The following is an 18410-nucleotide window of genomic DNA, read 5'->3' on the forward strand; positions in this document are numbered from 1 at the left end:
CTGCATACTCAGTCATAAATACATGCCTTAATGCTCATTATTCCGTACCATAATCAGCTTGGATTCTTTTTTCCCTGTATTTTGCCTTTGAGGCATAGCTATTTCATCAATATCTTGGTGAGATGAATGAGCATCCCAGTTCTCATGTTGAAGGAGAGGCAGGAACCATGAAGGATTTTAGCCAAGAATAACCTCAAAGAGTGACTCCTGAGAAATGCTGGAGACACAAGGAGCAGGCAGGTTTCCTGCAACACAGGTGTCTTTGAAGGAGCTGGAACAGGATCTTCAGGCACTGACAAACTCTGGTTTCACCTTTCCACCAGATTCACAATTTGCACTGAGAATTTCCCTGCAGTAAGGAGCTGTCCTGATGACCTGCATGGATTTACTTGCCACTGAGGTGGGATTACATCCCTGAGTAAGGCTGTAGCCACAGTGGTAATTAGCAGCACAGTGACTGATTTGGACAATATAGAGATTAAAATAAGACGCAACGTGTACACATCCCCAGATAAGAAGCTGGAATGTATCCTGGAGAACTGGTGAAACTTTATGTCAAAGCCATTTTGGGGCCAGTGGAGGCAAATCACAGCCTAATTAGTCCATCTAGTCTGAGCATGACTGATTCCGGGGGGTTAATGGCAATTTCTTCCAGTTGCTTTCCCTGTATTCTCTTAGGTGGGGAAGCTCTGTAGAAAGATGATGCTGTGGTTATAGCACATGACTAGTTCTGCTTTCATTTCCCTCATGGTTTTAGGCAAATCATTTCATGCCTCTGTGTTTTCTGACTTTTCCTCCAGTGCAAAATGTCTTTTCTCCCAAGAGACACTTGAAGCTCAAAGTCATTGCTTTGAGTGACTTCCGTACGGGATGTGCTGTGAAAGCTTTTGAAAGCAATTGAAAATATGACAGAATTGCAGTGGAGTGAGTCCTCTGAAATCCTGGCACTGCACATGTGTTCCTTTAATTATTGTGTAGGACTGAGCAATAAAGGAAAGCTTAATCTCCACTTTGTCATAAATATTGAACATTAAAAGCTAAATAATAAAACTCAAAGGCAGGGTTTGTTAAAGCTAGACTAGTAAGACATAAGCAGGACATTAAAACTAGATCTTTCTTCCAATCTTTTAGTGCTAAATTACCCAATTAAGAAAAAAGCAAAGACAAAATGTTCACATGACAAGAACTTTTTTGTCATCAGTATAAAGTATTCCTGTGTCCCTGAAGGCAGAAACATTTCATGTGCAGAAATGGAATAACAGGGTTAGAATATACATAGATGTCAAGTCTTGTTTTCCCATTGTAGAATAACATCCTGAATTAGAGTTGTATAATTAGGCTGGAGAGATTCGTTAAGGATTAATAAATGCTGTCTAACAGATGTTCCTCCCCAAAACATCACAGAAGACTTCTGGAACAGTGAAAAGGTAAAAACAGGACAAAGAGCAGAAGGTGAGTTTAGATGACAGACATGGAAGAAATTCTTTCCTGTGAGGGTTGTGAGGCCCTGGCACAGAGAAGCTGTGGCTGCCCCACAAGGTTAGACAGGGTTTGGAGCAACCTGGTCTAGTGGAAGGTGTCCCTGCCCACAGCAGGGGGTTTTAACTAGGTGATCTTTAAGGTCCCTTCCATCCCAAACCATTCTGGGATTCTATGACAGCCCCTGCCCAGAGAAGCTGCCCTACACCTCAACCAGCCTCGGCAGCAGCAGGTTCCCAGCACGGTAGACACAGGTGTGGGCTCCGTATGCAGCTTTAGACACGCACAGAGCTGCAATTTTCCAAGAGTGCTTGTTGTAAAAACAAAAGCCACTCGGTCACATCGGGTCTGCTGGAACAAGGAGAGCCCCAGTGAGCACAGCCACACGTCCTCTAGCCTGGGCAGAGCCAGACGTAAGCAGTGCCTTGTTTACTGGTGCAGAAAATTATGCCCCAATAAGCGTGAGTTTTGTAAGGAGGAGCAATGAAAACAACAGCAGCATTGAGGTGGAAGACTTTCCCAACGGGACTTTTCCCCTGAAATCCAGCAGTAGAACCAAGGGGCAGATACAGAGTGATGCAGCTGAGTTGCACTGACATGACAGGCGGTGCACAGGACAAGGCAGAGCTGAGCTCTAAATTGCCTCCATCTGGCACTGCCAGGTCAGTCCAGCCTGATTTTTGGGGCCTCAGCTCACTGATTTAACCAGTGTCCTTTGTCACTCCATTATTTCTTCAGCCTACTGGAGAAATCACAATTAACTCCTGGTTAATTTAATCTTGCTATCCAAGTTAAATCCCTTACTGCTTAGGCTGGCAGTTTTTAACCTGGTGAGGAGTGAAGCCCTGCCTGCAAAACACATGTGCCCTGTGGAGCTGCCTGCTTGTGCACTGCCCTACACATTGGCTTGCTGTGACACCCCAAAACCCTTCTAACTGGGATCTACGTGCTGCTGGGATAGCTAATCTGTGAGCAGGGCTTGCAGAAAAGAGGAGCTTCCCTCCAGATCTATCCAACATGGGATGTTGTTTCTCCTTTTCTTATAAATTAGGATTAGAAGGTAAGTGGAACATGCTGGAGCAGGAAAAGGTGACCGATAGTGGATATTAAAAAGACTCTTACAGGATTTGAAGAGTGGGTTCTTCATGGAGATATTTAATTGTTGCTTTTTATAGGAAAAAATCCCAGTGCTCCCAAGCAGTTCCCAGTAGCAAAGGCCCTGGTCTCTGAGCACTGTTGCCTCTGATCTCTTCAAGATGGGGCAAAGAAAATGCTCTGCTTGTTAGAACTCTTCTGTTAAACTTCAGCTTCTCCTGCAGAGAAGTGCTTTTTTCCTTCCATCTGCTGCTTTTGCAAGTAAGGAAAATCAGCTTGTTCAGACACCAGGAAGTTCTTCAGCACTGGATCAGCAAGCTGGAAACACAGGAACAATAATGGGGCAGAAATTATCATACCTAAAAATACTCTGCATGCAAGTCACATGCATGACCCAACCCCACGGCAACTCAGATAATGCAGACACATCAAGCATGTGGATCTGTGGGACGTGGGCAGCACAGAGGCACGTGCCTGGCTCTCCTGCAGTTTTTTCTCTCACCAAAACATGTTTTGCCTTTACTGGGAGCTGCAGGCTGCTCCCTGTCTTTGTGCACTGTATCTGCCCAAGCCACTCGCATGGGGGATGAAAGCAAGAGCCCCAAACTCTTGGATTGAAACTGAGCCCATCCCCACACTAAGATTGTTTGAGGCCAAACCTCAAAAGCAGCAGCACTCCACACCTCCGAGGGGGCTCAGTGCAGGTGAAGTGGGAGGCAGAGGTTGGGGTGGCATTGTCCACAGGCTGCTCTGATGGCAGATGAACCACAAAACCTGCAAGTCACCCCAGGTCGGGCACAGTTCTTGTCCTACAGCTACCGCTGTGGGAAGTCCGCGGTGTCTCCTGCAATCAATTCCTATGCGGGCTGTGTCTCTCCAGTATTTGCTTTTCCTAAATCTCCGAGCCCTCGCCGCGTTTCCATGGTAACGCTGAGGAATCCGGTGTGGGTTATTTGCAGACTCGAGGTGCTGGCGGAGCATCTCTCTCCGCCGAGCCCTGCAGCAGTTTTGGCTTTGTACACCAGAAACTGCTGCTGTGCTGCAATAGCGGTGATGTGGAAACTCCCAGGTGTGCTTGCAGGTCAGGAGTGCACTCACCTTCGGGCCAGCAGCACCTGGAGGATGGACTGAAACAGCCGCAGGATGGGAGTGGTTCAGATCTCAGCCAGGTCCTCCCTCTTCTCCATCCCAGCTGAGGCACAGCCCCTGTTTAGACCAGCACCTTGATCCTGTGTCTCTGAACCCACTTATGCAGTGATTCCTGCCAGTGTCCCCGGGACTAATCGGTCTGTCACACTAATATGATCCTGATGGCAGAGCTGTTTCACACAGAGCCAAAGCCCAGGCTGCCTTGCACTGCAGGAAAGCCGGGAATGCTGCTGCTGTGAGCTCCTTGCCCAGCACCAGCCACCGAGAGACCTGCCTGCCTGCCTGCTGGCTGACCCCTGCTCATGGAAACACATGGGGCTTGGAATTTATTTAGTCTCTGTGGCCTAAAACTCTTCCCTGTCGGACCACAGCCATCTAGCTATGGCCTGCCACACCCATCATTCCCTATCCAAATGCAAACCAAGGTCTTTCCTTGATGAGAAAGATGAGACAATATCAGGAGCACTGGTTTTAACCAGGTCATTTAAATTATTAAAATGAGAAGGAACTGCTCGGGCTGGATCCCAACAAAGCAATTTGTATCTTATTCTTTCTTCTAATGAAAGTTAAAAGCTTTCCAACTTTGAAGTAAAGGCTTTGCATTGCAAGAACAACGACCCAAGCCTTGCAATGAGAATTCGGGCACGTTCCCGTCAGAGCTTGAAGGCAACCAGAGCAACAGCAGGAGCGTGTTTTGGGAATATGACTGTGCCAGGAGCAGCAGGACACATGGAGGTCATGGCCTCTCCCTTCTCCAGAACTACCCCAACATGCCCTGAGGTGGGTCCCTATGGAATAGTTCAAGCGTTATAGCGGCTTGTTATGACGTGACAAGGCTCGGAGCTTTCCTTTAGGGATGAGAGGCTGAAGGACCGAGTCGGGTGGATCCCTGCTGTGACAGGGACACCCCAGGAGAACCACACTGAAATATCTGCTGCCCTTTTAATAATGTATTTGGGAAAACTGCTGATTTCCCAAAGCTTTGTCGGGACAACAGGCGCGCTTGAAGTCTTGGTGGCTGCTTCATCCGAACAGCCGCGGCGCATCATTCCTGGGTGGATCTATTAACCTCTTCCCTGAACTCTCCCACCGAGCCGCGGCCGCGCCACCTCCCGGCTCTGGGGGCCGGCCCCGCTGTCACCGCCCTGCGCGGGGCGGGGCGGGGCGGCCGCGGAAGCGACCCCGGGCGGAGGAAGCGCTCCCGGGAGAAGGAGGCGATCCCGGGAGAAGAAAGCGATCCCCGACGGGCGATCCCGGGCAGAGGCGGCATTCCCGGACGGGTGATCCCGGCCAGGGGAAGCGATCCCGGGAGAAGGAGGCGATCCCGGGCGGCCCCGCCATGAAGCTCATCATCCTGGAGACGTACTCGCAGGCCAGCGAGTGGGCGGCCAAGTACATCCGCAACCGCATCGTGCACTTCGGGCCGGGCCCCGGGCGGTTCTTCACGCTGGGGCTGCCCACAGGTGGGTGCGGGGGGCCGGGAGCGGGGCCGCGGTCCAGCCCGGCCCCTGCCCCGGCTAAGGCGGCGGCTCCCCGCAGGCAGCACCCCGCTGGGATGCTACAAGAAGCTGGTGGAGTATTACCAGAACGGGGACCTCTCCTTCAAGTACGTGAAGACATTCAACATGGACGAGTACGTGGGTGAGTGCCCGTAGCCTGCACCCGGCTGTCCTGCCCTGCCCTGCCCTGCCCTGCCCGCTGGGTTTGACTCTGCCTTTGCACCTGGTGCGGCTGCCACGCACCCACTCAGTGCCTGGTGGGGCAAGAAATCCACCTGGCAAAGGGCTCCAGCTAAGGTGGAACAACATTCCATAGAATGACAGAACCACGGAATCAGGATGGAAAAGTCCTCTGTGATCATTGAGTCCAACCTATGACCCAACACACCAACTTGTCAACTGGACTCTAGCACTGAGTGTCACGTCCAGGCTTTTCTTAAACACCTCCAGGGAATTAGCCAAGGCAATGATGGGGACAGTTTAAAAATCTGGGGGAAAAATTTGTAATTTTTCCATAGGTTTGAAAACCTGTGGAAAAAAACAGATACTGAAAGATATCGGGTGTTGGCTTGTATTACACACACTATTACAGATACTGCATTTTACCTACACTCAGGTGCTGACCAGGTAAGGAACCACCTTATCAATGCAAGCTCAGATAGTGTGCAATGTTTGTAATCCTTTGCTCCAGGGTTATAAAGGTCACTGTAGCTCAGATCCATTGAAAGGACCAGTGTGTTCTGAGTGCCCTTTAGTAACTTCTGCTAAGATAGGAGGGACTGTTTTCTTTTCTGAGGCCGTGGTGAAACAGCCTCATCAGAAGAAAGAGAGATCCAAAGGTGAAAAATGGCCAGGCTAAATATTTGCTAATACTAATGTTACCCTGGTCAAGAATTTGTTCTGTGAACAATCCTAATCAAGCAGCATTAGAGAATGAGCAGGTCAGTGTGGGTTTATAGCATTCAAGGGGGAAAAGTATGCAATAATGACATAATTATTATTATTTCTTAGGCTTCTGCACTTTTTTTTAATCTGCTCTTGCTCATATGAACTGGGAGGAAGGCTGAAAAGGTACTGAGAGATGTTGCATGGTGCCCACCTGCTTTTCTGAAGAGCTGTTGCATGTTAATATGGGCACATGCCTTACAGGAGCTGTTGTGATTGATTTTAATTCTGCTATTTAGGGAAATAAAAACAACTGGTGAAAGTTGAGGGAGTGACAAAGGACTGTGCTCTGTTACCAAAGCCACTCCAAGGGTATAGAAGTGTTTATGTTATGATATTTTTCCAGTTGGTCTTAGTGCTGTGTGTGCTCTGTTACCAGGTCTGCCAAGGGATCACCCGGAAAGTTACCATTCTTTCATGTGGAATAACTTCTTTAAGCACATTGACATCTCACCAGAGAATGTCCACATTTTGGATGGAAATGCACCGGACCTTCAGGCAGAGTGTGATGCGTTTGAGAAGAAAATCAAAGCAGCTGGAGGAATCGAGCTCTTTGTTGGAGGTGAAAATTGTCAGGATTGTTCATTCCCAGAGTCCTTCAGTGGATATGCAGTGAAAGCCACCCCAGAGTCCACTCCCTTGGGCACTGTTGTGTGCTGGCAGCCTTGTCTCCCAATGTACTGCTCCCACAGCTTTAGGTCTTTCAATCCAGTCAGTAAATTGTTCAGAAAATGATTAGCAGGAGAAATGGGAGGAGCTAGAATCATACAAAATATATTGCAGTTGTCAGTGCTGACAGAAAACTCCTGGGAGTAGTCAAGAGTCCTCTGATACAACAGGAGCTCAACACAAGCTTTTCCCATCAGTTTGCCTTGAGATTCTGCCAGCTACTTTGCTTCATTGCTGTCCCAGCACAGGTAGGGCAGAGTCTGTTGGCTTCAGAGGAGACTTTTGCTGTCATTCCTACCAGACACCAATTTGAGCTGGACTAGAAGAATTGCAGATGTTTTTCTGAGGTCTGTGTTCCTGGAAGCACTGACTGTCCTCCTCATGGGAGAGCTGTTGGCTCCTACAGCTGACCTTTTCTCCCATGTCTCTGTCCCAGGTATTGGCCCGGATGGTCATATTGCCTTCAACGAGCCGGGATCAAGTCTGGTGTCCAGGACACGAGTGAAGACCTTGGCTATGGACACCATATTGGCTAATGCCAGGTTCTTTGATGGTGACCTCTCCAAAGTCCCCACGATGGCCTTGACAGTTGGAGTAGGCACTGTCATGGATGCCAGAGAGGTTAGGAAAAAAACCAGTTGGTTCCTACAGTAGCTGTGGAGCAGCTAAATGTTATCCTGCTTTGGAACAACCACCCTGACTGCCCTTCCCTGTGTCTTGGTGTGCAGGTGATGATTCTGATCACAGGAGCCCACAAAGCCTTTGCTTTGTACAAAGCCATTGAGGAAGGTGTCAACCACATGTGGACAGTGTCTGCCTTCCAGCAGCACCCCAACACTGTGTTCGTGTGTGACGAGGATGCCACACTGGAGCTCAAAGTCAAGACAGTGAAGTACTTTAAAGGCAAGTGTTTGTCCAGGCCAGGCAGACGTTTTGTTAGTTTTTAAGAGGTACAAGCCATGCTTTGCATTAGATGTTTCTGTTCAATCAACTCCCAAAGGAGTATATTCCTTAAACATACACAATAATCAATGTGAAGGTAAATGCTTAAGTGCTTGGGTGTGGGGGCAAAGGAACAAGGACACCAATGATGTCTAATTTCATCAGCATCCAATGAATGAGAATTTTGTCTATTACATCATCTTTCTACTTTTTCCATCAGGTTTAATGCTGGTTCACAACAAGCTCGTGGAGCCCCTGTACAGCATGAAGGAGACAGGAGCAGAGAGAAGCCAGTCTAAGAAGCCATACAGTGATTGATCTGCTTGGGGCAGTGCTGAACCAGCTGCTTAAACCAGCTGGGAAAAAAGCAAATTGCTGCAGAAACTGATCTCATACTTGTTCTTAAATTAGCAGAATGATCATGTGTTTGCTTCTCTCCATTAAAGAGACAGATGCCAAACACCTGCCTTAATTAGTCAAATGAGGATGGATGCAGTGTACTGTGTTCCACAAGCTTCTGCCACTAACTCATTCTCTAAAGGTAAAGTCAATGAAGTTGTTTGATCCATGAAGTAATTGTGGACTGAAGACTGTGAAACAAATGTGAGGATAAGTGAAAGTACAACACAAACCCAGTGGGTAATCCTTTTGGGGTGCATTCTTTGCAATTAGGACAAGCACCTCACGTGTCATTCCTTCTCCATGAAACAAAGTCTTGCATTGGAATCTTGGAAAGTGGGAAGTGAACTTGTCCAGCTGGAGAAGGGAGAGCTTCACATGTCCTCAGAGCCGCCCTACAGCCAGGAAGGGATCAGCAACAAGAAGCCAACAGGAAGATGAGAAGAGACAGTGGGATCTGAGTAGACACATGATACTCAGACTGGATAGAAAGATAAAACCTCCCCATGGGGACTGCCAAGCAGTGGTGCAGATTCCCCAGAAGCTGTGCAGGCTCTGTCCTTAGAAGGTCTCCAAGATCTGACTGGATAAAGCCCTGCCTGAGCCTCACTTTGAGACGGAAGTTGGAGATCACCTCAGCACAAGAGGCTACAGCAGCATTCACCCACCTGGGGTTAATCATGCAGGTTATGCAGCTGAGGATGTCACTGGTGTCATGCAAGAAACCCTTCATGTTCAGTACCAGGTATAATTTTCCATACCCTGGTGCTTTATGAAGTATTCAGGAGGGTTCAGATGAAGCAGAAGTGACCTCTGTGTGCTCAGCACTGATCATTGTATCAGTGCAGAGCCTGAAGCAGTGTGTTCACTCCAGAACCTTCCATTGCTCTGAGGAAATGCCAAACCATCCTCAAAGAAAACACTGTTCCCACTGGCTTCAGCCTCTGTTTAATTACTGAAGCCCCACACAGGTCAACAACAGCCTGTACTGGCAAGACTCCACCAATGCTGAAATACGATTCCTGGGATTCCCATCCAATGCTACCATGCAAGGGGCAAGAAAACTGGGCAACATTTATTTTCTTTATGCAGAAATTTTGTAAACTGTTGACCTGTAATGCAACTTTCTACACTAAATGTCTTTAATTTTTTTCTAAATGGTGGCATTGACTGTATCTGTGCTCATGAAACCAAGGGTGTCCTGGAAGCAGTTTGGTAGGGATAGCTCCTGCTGCTCCCTACTTCCTTGCCCAGTGTTTGCTGGCAGGTTTCCACCAGGCATCTGCTATGGTTTTGTCCTGCCAGGCAGTGGTCACATCACATGAAAAAGTGGGAGACTTTAAAGGAGAAAGGAGGAGGCCACAGCTCTACCTGGTACCACAGAGTTTCTGCAAATAATTTAATTGCATGCACAAAAATGGTGAAAGTGAGGTTTTCAAGAGTGGAAAAGACTGAGGGAGAAACTCAATGCCCTGTGCCCCAGAGCTGCTGCTTTGCTCTCTGGACAGGCAGGGTCTGGTTTAACTGTCCTGCCTTTGCAACACCAGCTGACTGTCTTACAAGTGGAGTCACCGGCTCATCCCCTCCCCAGAGGGTCTGTCCTCCTCTGCCTCGCTGCAGGATTCAGAAGCTCCAGACCAGGAGTACCCAAATTCATAGACTGTGTGGTGGCTGCATCGCTGCTCCTCCTTCCTCCACACACAGTTCTTGAAATCAGGGGTGGTTCATTCCTACATCTTCCAATACTTCACTCTTTGTGCTCTGGTAGTGCTGGCATATCCCCAGCCATGGATCTTCATCCCAAGGTACCCTTTGGCATCCCAGCCCTGCCCTCAGCCCACCTTTGTCCTGCTTTAAGGGATCCAACATCACCTTCTCCATCCAAGCAGGACAAAGGGGTTTAAGCACATTCTTCTCCCTGTCACAAACATTCCCCATGCTCACATACACAGCTGAGCAGGAAGAAAGTCCCTCTCAAAAGCAGACAGCTTTGGGATACAGCCTGGAGAGTTAGAACTGTGGCCAGAGGGGAAATAGCTCAGACCTGGCTGCATCCAACAGGGTGATCCCAGAGCAGTGTCCCAACAGTCAACAGTCAGGGGCTGTACCTCTAAGGGAAAACTGGGGCCCTTTGGGTGGGAGGGCACTCTGCATATGTAAATGTCCAAAATTCCATGAGCAGAACATCCTGTGCCAGCTTCCCTTGGGAGCTGTGAGCCCAGCTCTTGGCTGTCCCATTCCACAGCCCCACGGTACAGGAGCACCAGAGCCAGTGGCCACCTGGACACTGACCTGCACTGCCCAAATCCATGCCAGACAAAGAGGAAGACAACTGTGCTTACCATCTTAAAGTGAATTTAGTGCATGTGAAAGGTGCAGGAAATACAACTCAAACCACACACAAACTTTTCCTACACACTGACTTATAGGCTAAACCGAGGTGAGACTCACCATCTCACCTTTTTAGTATCTGCCACTTCTGACAGTACAGACTCTCATCCTCTGTGAAAGAAACTAAAGCAGCATTCATTTTGGCCACACACACCAATATAAATTTATTAACTATCAGTCAAAACTGAGTGAGAGGTGATCACCTTGAGTTTCTGAAGAGTCTTCCAGCTCCTGACCTACCCATCCAGGCCCTGCTACTTTTGAACACAGCACATGCAGCTTTGATTTCCAAACAAACTTTTAGACAGTTCTGCAAGTGGAAAAATTTATAAAAAGTTAGTAGTTTCCTCCAGTGATTACCTTCACCTTCATAAAACTACTTGATGAGATTTTAGGGGTCACAATTTGGTTTCTGAAATAATTTAAAGAGTAAAACTAGTGGAAATACGGAATCTAGTCCGGAAACAACAGTATCAACTGTCAAATTTCTTATGTGAAGAGTTAGTTAAAAATAATGACTTCAGCCTCTGAGAATACACAGTAATTGTCAGTATCTAGAAAAATCATCTCTGCCTGATACTCTTTACCCTCTCACATCCTCATCTCACTTCCCTGGAAAAAAAAAGGAGAGTGAATCCAACAAGAACACCAGGAACAGTCACCAACCTGACAGAAATATCTGCAAAAGGCTGTTGGTCATTTTCTGCCCAAGCACTCATGGATGTAAAGGCCCAGGCACAACAGTCAGTGAGAAGGGGGTTGGGGATAATCAGCTTTAATGTCATTAGAAAGTAACAGTGACAGAGCCACGAGCTGTTTTTCAGAGAAACCCGTCAGGAAATTCAAAAAACCCCCAAACTTTGTTGCTGAATATAGAAGAACTTTTCTGTATTGTATCAGAAAATTTCCCCAGTCCAAGCAGCACCACTAAATAGCTCCAGAAAGAGCTTTACAGCTCTAACAGACCTCCCAAACCCCCACAAAATTCATGATCCAAGACTCTCCAAAGGTGGGTCTCCCTAAATGAAACACTCAACTATTTCCATGACTTGAGGCCTCAGGTTTTTTTTAAAAAGAGGCATCTTTTGGTACATATTTTTCCAGTAATTTTCCAACTGCTGACTGGTTGTATTTGTCTTTAATAATTTATGTGATTGTTAGGGCATTCCATGGTGATACTGGCCCCAGGATGGGTAACACAGTCTCCTTTGGTTTTGGCAACAGGCTCTGAGGTGTGAGTATCCTGCAGCGCAGGGTAGTTACTGCTCTTCTATCACACAATGGAAGTGAAAAGCAAACAAAGGACACAAAGCATCTCTCTCTGGTTTGTTCACCTTTTGTTGCTGGAGAAAGCTACTGGTCATCATCTTCAACTTCCCAGTACTCCCCATCATCAATGTGCATGGCTTGAAACAATCTGCAAGACAGAAAATTAATGATACCACAGTGTAAAAATGTCAAGTATGTTAAAAAAGTCCATCTAAATGTGACAAAAAGTACAAAAGAAACAAGTTCCACTATTTTTTTCAGTACCACAAAGCACTCATGCTGTCAGTGTCAATTAAAGTAAGGGACTCTGCAATTCTGCAGCTCATTACACCAGAAGGTTTGCTGGTACCTTACACACATGATGTCCCAAGAAATCCCTGAAAATATTAATAATCCAAACCATATTAAAGTTACCCAGCAGGCTGCTGTTCCTAGTTGGCCTTTAGGCAGGATATAATCAGCAGCCAAAGCTGCCTGCACCAGACAACTCAATCTCATGAGACACATGGAATTGGGCAAACAATAACATATGAGCATTAGTGGGGCACAGGGGGGACAAAATGGCACTTGGCAGTGCTGGGGTAAGGGCTGGACTAGATGGTTTTAGATCTTTTCCAACCTAAGTGGTTCTGCAATTTTCTGATTCTAAATTATTCTTTATGAAGCACACGAGCTTAGTCAAGACAGGGGGAGGTTAAGCTCAACTAAAAGTAAAAAAGGACAACAGGAGAAAAAGAGAAAGGAAAACAGTAGGAACTGAAAAAAATACTGTTGGGAGAAGAGGGAATGCTGAAAAGGGGTCAAGAACAAGAAAAATCCTGTCAGCCACATCTATTACAGCAGAACAGATAGTGGAGGATTGAGAAAACCATTGGGATTTTGACTGTGGATCCAGGCACTACTATCCCAGCAATGGGCACACATCCCCGTGGAATGCACAAAGCTGAGAGACTGCCATTGTCACATCCCTCTGAGCTGCCTTTCCCCTGTCCCGACAGCAGCAGCACCTTCTGTTCCTTGATCCTTCCCCAGCAGGGATGATGTGAGGCAAATCTGCAGCTGTTTAAAAGCAGCTTTCTGACCCAAAACCTTGTACTGCACTTGAGCATCTCCAGGGAAACGTTTCCCTGCAGGCTGTGTGTCATGCAGAGGCAGCACGGAAAGGATGGGGTCATGACCCTGACCAAAAATATCAGGAATAGGCCCAGAAGACTCCCCCAGAATTTTAAAACAAAAAATCTTAAAAAGCAAAAGCACATCCTGAGTCATTCCTGATTTTTTTTTGTTAGTCTTGGGTCCTTCTGAGAAAAAAACGTCTTTAACTATAACTACATATTTCAAGGTAAGAATTTTGGAGAGACTGTAAGAAAAAGTAGAAAATGAGTGGAAACAGCAGTAAGCACCAACCTGTTAAAGCAGGGGGAAGAAGGATCGTTGAAGTGCCGGTAGGGGTTGGCCCGGGACAGAGAGCCCATGCAGAGCCAGCAGAAGTACTGCATGCACCCTGTGCACGTCATTTTGTTACAGCCATCCAGTTTCTGGGGGCAAAAAACCAAGAAACAGCAATATCAGAATCTTACTGCATCAGGCTTCAGTCTCTCTATGACAACAGCCCTCAAAAGTACAGCAAATTAATACATTCAACCCTGATTCCATCACACACTGATTATTTTTCACTGTTCAAAAGAACTGGGAGCTGTAATTCCAGCATTGTAAATTGGCTGTACTACTAAAAATAATGGAAATCAGAATTTTTCTGAAGCTAGTTTTATTTCCTTGCTATAGAGGAAACCTAAAACACACAGAAAATAAAAGGATTCACTATATTCACTATAATAGTATAGTAACCTGAAACACACAGAAAATAAAAGGATTCATTCAGATCCACAGTCAGCCTGGATCTGTTTAGTACTGGAGCCTGAACACCACCAGTTGCTGGGTGAACTCAAATCCCTGAGCTCCACAAACATCACTTCACCTCCTTTTCCATGTCAGACAGACAGAAATGGAAAGTTCTCTTACTATTTCCTAGAAATTTCCTTTACCTGGTGAATCTGGAGTCTACACACACACCTCTGTCCCAGCCTAAACACAGAACTGCCTTAATTTCTGTTATTTTCTGTTCCTATTATTTTCTGCAGCTTTTCCCTCCATTCTCACCTCTATGTGAGTCCCACAACAAGGACAGGACTTGGAGTTCTTTTCCAGCCATTCCTTGCTCTCCATCTCCTCAAGGGCTTTCTGAATCACTCGCTTGCCATAACGTTGTTCCAAAAATCTTTTAGTTGCCTCGTCTGCTTCCAGATAGCTATTTCGTAAATCCATTAATTTCTCTGGGGAACAAAACCAAAGCAAACCAAACAACTTTTGTAATGTATTATATAAAGAAGTCCAGCTAAATGCAGCATAGAAATTCTCAAAGGAAACTAACATCATTCATTAAAAAGCAAGAAAAATACAAACCTCTCTGCCCAAAATTGAAGTTTTACACTGTTGAATTATAAAATAGACCTATCAATGGAATTAGAACAAGTCTACAGTGTAAAATAAACTCAAAAATGGAAATTTTTTCTGAACATACATTTAGTGAAACTCTGCCACAGGATTTTAAGGGCAAACAAAGAGAGAAGCCTCCACCTGATTTCAGTATCAACTCTGATTACAGAAAGTAGTGGATTCACAGGAAAGGGTAAAGAAAGGGTAAAGAACACACACATTTCCCTGCTATGGCCTCTCAGCATTTGACAGGCAGCAGTTTAGGGACCTCCTAAGCCGTGGAGTGTCATCAAAGGAATAATATTTAACTGCCAGCAACAGACCTACTCCAAATGAATGTGTGTGGTTTTTTAGAAAGCTGATGGTGAGGAGTTTCCTTGCTGAATTTCTGACTATTTGACATAACTGCCTCTCAATGCATTTTCGGAACAGAAGGTGGGGTGACTCACCTGCAGTGACCTTACAGGGGGACACCCCATGGTAGGTCATCTTGCAGAGGGTGCAGAAGGCATAGTTGCAGCAGGAGCAGATGCCCATGGTGCAGCCTGGCTCCTGCATCACCGGGGTCTGGCAGCCCGGGCGAGGGCAATACACCACATCGGCCATCAGGTCCAGGCTGGACTGCAGGAGCAGCCGGTCATAGCGGGCAAACAGCTCCTCTCCAACCAGCTCCTTCACCTAAAGAGCACAGGGAGATGTCAGCAAACGTTTTCCCTGTGAGGGTGGTGAGGCCCTGGCTCAGTTGCCCCTAGAAACTGTGGCTGCCCCATCCCTGGAAGTGTTCAAGGCCAGGTTGGACGGAGCTTGGAGCAACCTGGGCTACTGAAGGAGTCCCTGCCCATGGCAGGGGGTTGGAATAAGGTAAGCTTTAAGGTCCCGTTCAACCCAAACCATCCTGGGCTTCTGTAATCTTTGATCTTAGGCAGCAAAATGGAACAAGGGAGACTACAAGAGCAAATGGCCTCAAGCTGTGCCAGGGGAGGTTCAGGTTGGACATCAGGAGGAATTTCCACATGGAAAGGGTTGTCAGGCATGGGAAGGGGCTGCCCAAGGAGGTGGTGGAGTCCCCATCCCTGGAGGTGTTCAAGGAATGACTGGACGTGGGACTCAGTGCTCTGGTCTGGGTGACAAGGTGGAGATCAGTCACAAGGTGGACTTGATGACCTTACACGTCTTTTCCACGCTCAGCGACTGAGATTCCCAGTGCTGATGATGCACAGCCACACCCTGTCCCTGTGATTTAGGGTGAGTCAGCAGAATCCCCAGCCCTGTGTGCACGTGTATTACCTGGCCAGGAGTGGCGACAGAAGAACACTTGGGCTCAGGGCAGTTGAGGCAGTGGACCTGCCCATCCCTGATCTGAATCTCAAAGTAGTCCTTCAGGCAGGCTTTGCAGTACACGTGGCTGCAGTCGGTGAAGTGCATGCACTCACTGCCCAGCTTCTCACAGAAGCAGATATTGCACAAATACATCTTACTGTTAAAGCACTTCCTCCTCTGGGCCTGGTCAAAGTCCAAGATTTCCCTGATGAGACTTGACAACGACTCCACGTCCTGCACAGCTCTGGCATCCATGATTTCCTCCTCAGCTGTGGCAGAGCCTGCTGCACCCCCACAGTCCTTCCCAGCATCCAGAGGCCCCAGCGGTGTCCGACTCTGCCCCTTCCCTTGAGGGCACATTTTTAGCTCATAGGGGGATGAAATATTCAGGTAACTCAATGTTTCTTCCTTCAGGAACTGCATCCAAGCAAATAGGACCACACAGCCTCGATTCTCTTCCCACACATTGTCCAAGTGTTTGCAAAGAGCGCTGAGCTGGAAAAGAACAAACAATTCCTGGGTTTTCTGACAACTCTTTACTGGGTTCCTCTCCTCCCACAGTCCACAGTGCACACTTCAGTTTCAGATTCACCAGTTTTTAATCTATCCATTAAACACATATGAAATAGTTATCATAGATGTAAACTCTACTTCCTCGGAACAGTGACCAAATGAAAACAAGCAGGAGACAGAAGAGCCAACTGAAGAGAAATGTCATTATTCTTTTACTTTCATTAACATTCCCCAGAACACTGTTAATTATTAACTTAGATCTGTCAAAATGTTAAAAATCTGCAAACCTGGGCCTGGGAGAGCCACTTCCCACTGAGGGTGAACACTGGTGGAGACTTCGAAGGGTAGTCAGGTGGGAGCTCAAAATTCAGCACGAGGGGAGGCAGGAAGCACACAGAGTACTCAAACTCATTGCTCTGGAGGCCTTCTGTGGCACTGCCTGAACCAGAGACAACAGAGGCAGTTTGGGAAATAACAGGAAAATGAACACTAGTTTAACAGTTGCTGTTGATGACAGCACCCAGTGACTTTTAATTTGATACATTTCTGCAGTTAAAATTATTTGCTCGGCCCTAAATAACAAAACCCAGTGCAGTAAAATGTCATGGGGTTGTGGCTCTGTGATTAAAGCAGTTAAACACCAGCACTGTGAAATATCAGATCCTGCACAAACCAGGAACCTGGAAAGACATACCCTCAAGGGAATAAAAAGCCAATAAATGAACTTAATTATTCTGAAGAATACTATTACTCATCTGTCATTTTAAAGTTTACTAAAGGAGTTATGTGCATGAGGATTAAACTACTCAAATACAAACCCCAGCACTACCCCAAGCACAGCCCAGTGTGAGCCATGGCTTAGTCCAGTCACTGTTCCTGCAGGTCACTCCACAAACAGCAAACAAGCTTGGAGATAACACTCAACTTACCACCCACAAAAATTTTGAAGTCTTGAGGCAACTCCAGACAAATTCTTGTCTCTCCTCCTTGGGCAGACTCAGCTCTCTTAAACTCATCTTCATCATAGATGCTGGCCAGAGCCAGCAGCTCATCCTCCTGGGCTTCCTTGTCCTCTGAAGACATTTAACTTTCCTGTGGAGTGACCACCACTCTGCAACATCAACTGAGTTAACATGTCCTATTCCAATTATTAATTTGGGATATCTATTTTATACTACTGAAAGACTTAGAAACCCAAATAAATGATCTAAAACAATGTGAAATATAATTAAGGGGTTTTTATAGGCTGAAACAATATTGGTAGCTTTATAAAATAAATGTACAAAAAACCCCATAGAATATTAAAAATTCAGAAAGCAAACCGTGTTAAAGACAGATGTAAGGAGGAAAGTAATGAAATATAGAGATGGCACAAGGGAAACAGGGACATTTCACTGATGTTTGAAAGAGAAAATAGACCCCAAATAAAACACATGAGAAAGGAATTAGTAACAACAGCTCTTGTCCAGTGTTATAAAGCAAACAAGGAAACCGCCCCATTTGCGATTAGTCATTAAAAGTATCAATTAAAACCGTTCAAGCCCTGCACAGGTACCTTGCAGATGCTCTCCTAGGGTATGGCAGCTCTAGGTTTGGGGCAGTGCAGCCACATTTGGGGGTTCCCTTCAGGCCGAGCCTGGCGCGGGGCCGAGGGAACCCGGGGCCATCCCCGCCTGGAGCCGCCGCCGGACACTGCGCAGGAGGGACACGGCGGCCCTGGGGACAAACAAACAGCAGACGCTCAGGGGCTGCAGCCCCGCCGTGCCCAGGGCCCCCAGCAGCGCGCCCCGGCGGGATGTCTGTGCCCGAAGGGATGTTTATTCCCAGCTGGAGCAGCGGTGACGGCGCCGCGCGGCTCGGGGGCTCCCCACGCTGTGGGGGCGGCAGGAGCTCCGGGATAAGCCCCGAATTCCAGGCCATGTCTGGCGCTGCCGGCCCCGCGGTTGCTGCGGCGGCCCCCGCGGGACAGCGGGACGCGGAGGGAGCCCCGGCCCGGCCCGGCTTACCCGCTCCCTCACCCGCAGCGGGCCCCGGACGGCGAGCGAGGCCCGGCCCAGCCCCTGGCGGCGCGGCGGCGCGGAGGGGAGGGCAGCGCAGGAACGGGAAGGGACGGGAAGCGCTGCCGGGCGGAGCAGCCCCGGCCGGCCCCGCAGCTCCCCCGGCGGCCGGGAGGGCCGGGCCGGGCCGGGCCAGCCCGGAGGGCGCAGGGAACGGCCCCGCAGTTCCGCCCCGACACAGACCGGG

General features: G+C 47.6%; 2 protein-coding genes across 4 annotated transcripts; one reads left to right on the forward strand and one right to left on the reverse strand.

Annotated features, from left to right (window-relative positions):
- The first annotated feature begins 4887 nt into the window (after positions 1-4887).
- On the forward strand, positions 4888-8238 carry GNPDA1 (glucosamine-6-phosphate deaminase 1). The gene is made up of 6 exons (XM_071570084.1): positions 4888-5186; positions 5263-5364; positions 6547-6729; positions 7273-7457; positions 7565-7739; positions 7999-8238. The coding sequence occupies exons 1-6, from the start codon at positions 5063-5065 to the stop codon at positions 8094-8096; spliced, it is 867 nt and encodes a 288-aa protein (XP_071426185.1). The 5' UTR covers positions 4888-5062; the 3' UTR covers positions 8097-8238.
- A 2239-nt stretch (positions 8239-10477) lies between these two features.
- RNF14 (ring finger protein 14) lies at positions 10478-18259 on the reverse strand. 3 transcript variants are annotated; one of them, XM_071570082.1, is made up of 10 exons: positions 18173-18259; positions 17722-17882; positions 17096-17258; positions 16454-16605; positions 15621-16148; positions 14783-15011; positions 13998-14170; positions 13245-13375; positions 11903-11985; positions 10478-10878 (listed from the first exon to the last, which is right to left on the reverse strand). In XM_071570082.1, the coding sequence occupies exons 3-9, from the start codon at positions 17247-17249 to the stop codon at positions 11922-11924; spliced, it is 1431 nt and encodes a 476-aa protein (XP_071426183.1). In that variant the 5' UTR covers positions 17250-17258; positions 17722-17882; positions 18173-18259; the 3' UTR covers positions 10478-10878; positions 11903-11921. The 3 variants fall into 3 exon arrangements, with proteins under 3 accessions (XP_071426183.1, XP_071426182.1, XP_071426184.1); XM_071570081.1 differs by lacking the exon at positions 10478-10878 and having other exon boundaries at positions 11328-11985; XM_071570083.1 differs by lacking the exon at positions 10478-10878 and having other exon boundaries at positions 11328-11985; positions 18185-18256.
- Positions 18260-18410: the final 151 nt, after the last annotated feature.

This window comes from Pithys albifrons, chromosome 15 (genome assembly GCF_047495875.1).
Source record: "Pithys albifrons albifrons isolate INPA30051 chromosome 15, PitAlb_v1, whole genome shotgun sequence".
NCBI classification, from domain to species: Eukaryota; Metazoa; Chordata; class Aves; order Passeriformes; family Thamnophilidae; genus Pithys; species Pithys albifrons.

Excerpts from the sequence above, each read along its gene's own strand:
- RNF14 (XM_071570082.1), bottom strand. The coding sequence starts at position 17,249 with ATGTCTTCAGAGGACAAGGAAGCCCAGGAGGATGAGCTGCTGGCTCTG. Across the intron at positions 16,606-17,095 it reads CTTCAAAATTTTTGTGGGTG|GCAGTGCCACAGAAGGCCTC; the intron begins GTAAGTTGAGTG and ends TCTCTGGTTCAG. Across the intron at positions 11,986-13,244 it reads TCTTCCCCCTGCTTTAACAG|ATTGTTTCAAGCCATGCACA; the intron begins GTTGGTGCTTAC and ends TCTGTCTTGCAG.
- GNPDA1 (XM_071570084.1), top strand. The coding sequence starts at position 5,063 with ATGAAGCTCATCATCCTGGAGACGTACTCGCAGGCCAGCGAGTGGGCG. Across the intron at positions 5,187-5,262 it reads CACGCTGGGGCTGCCCACAG|GCAGCACCCCGCTGGGATGC; the intron begins GTGGGTGCGGGG and ends GGCTCCCCGCAG. Across the intron at positions 7,740-7,998 it reads GACAGTGAAGTACTTTAAAG|GTTTAATGCTGGTTCACAAC; the intron begins GCAAGTGTTTGT and ends TTTTTCCATCAG.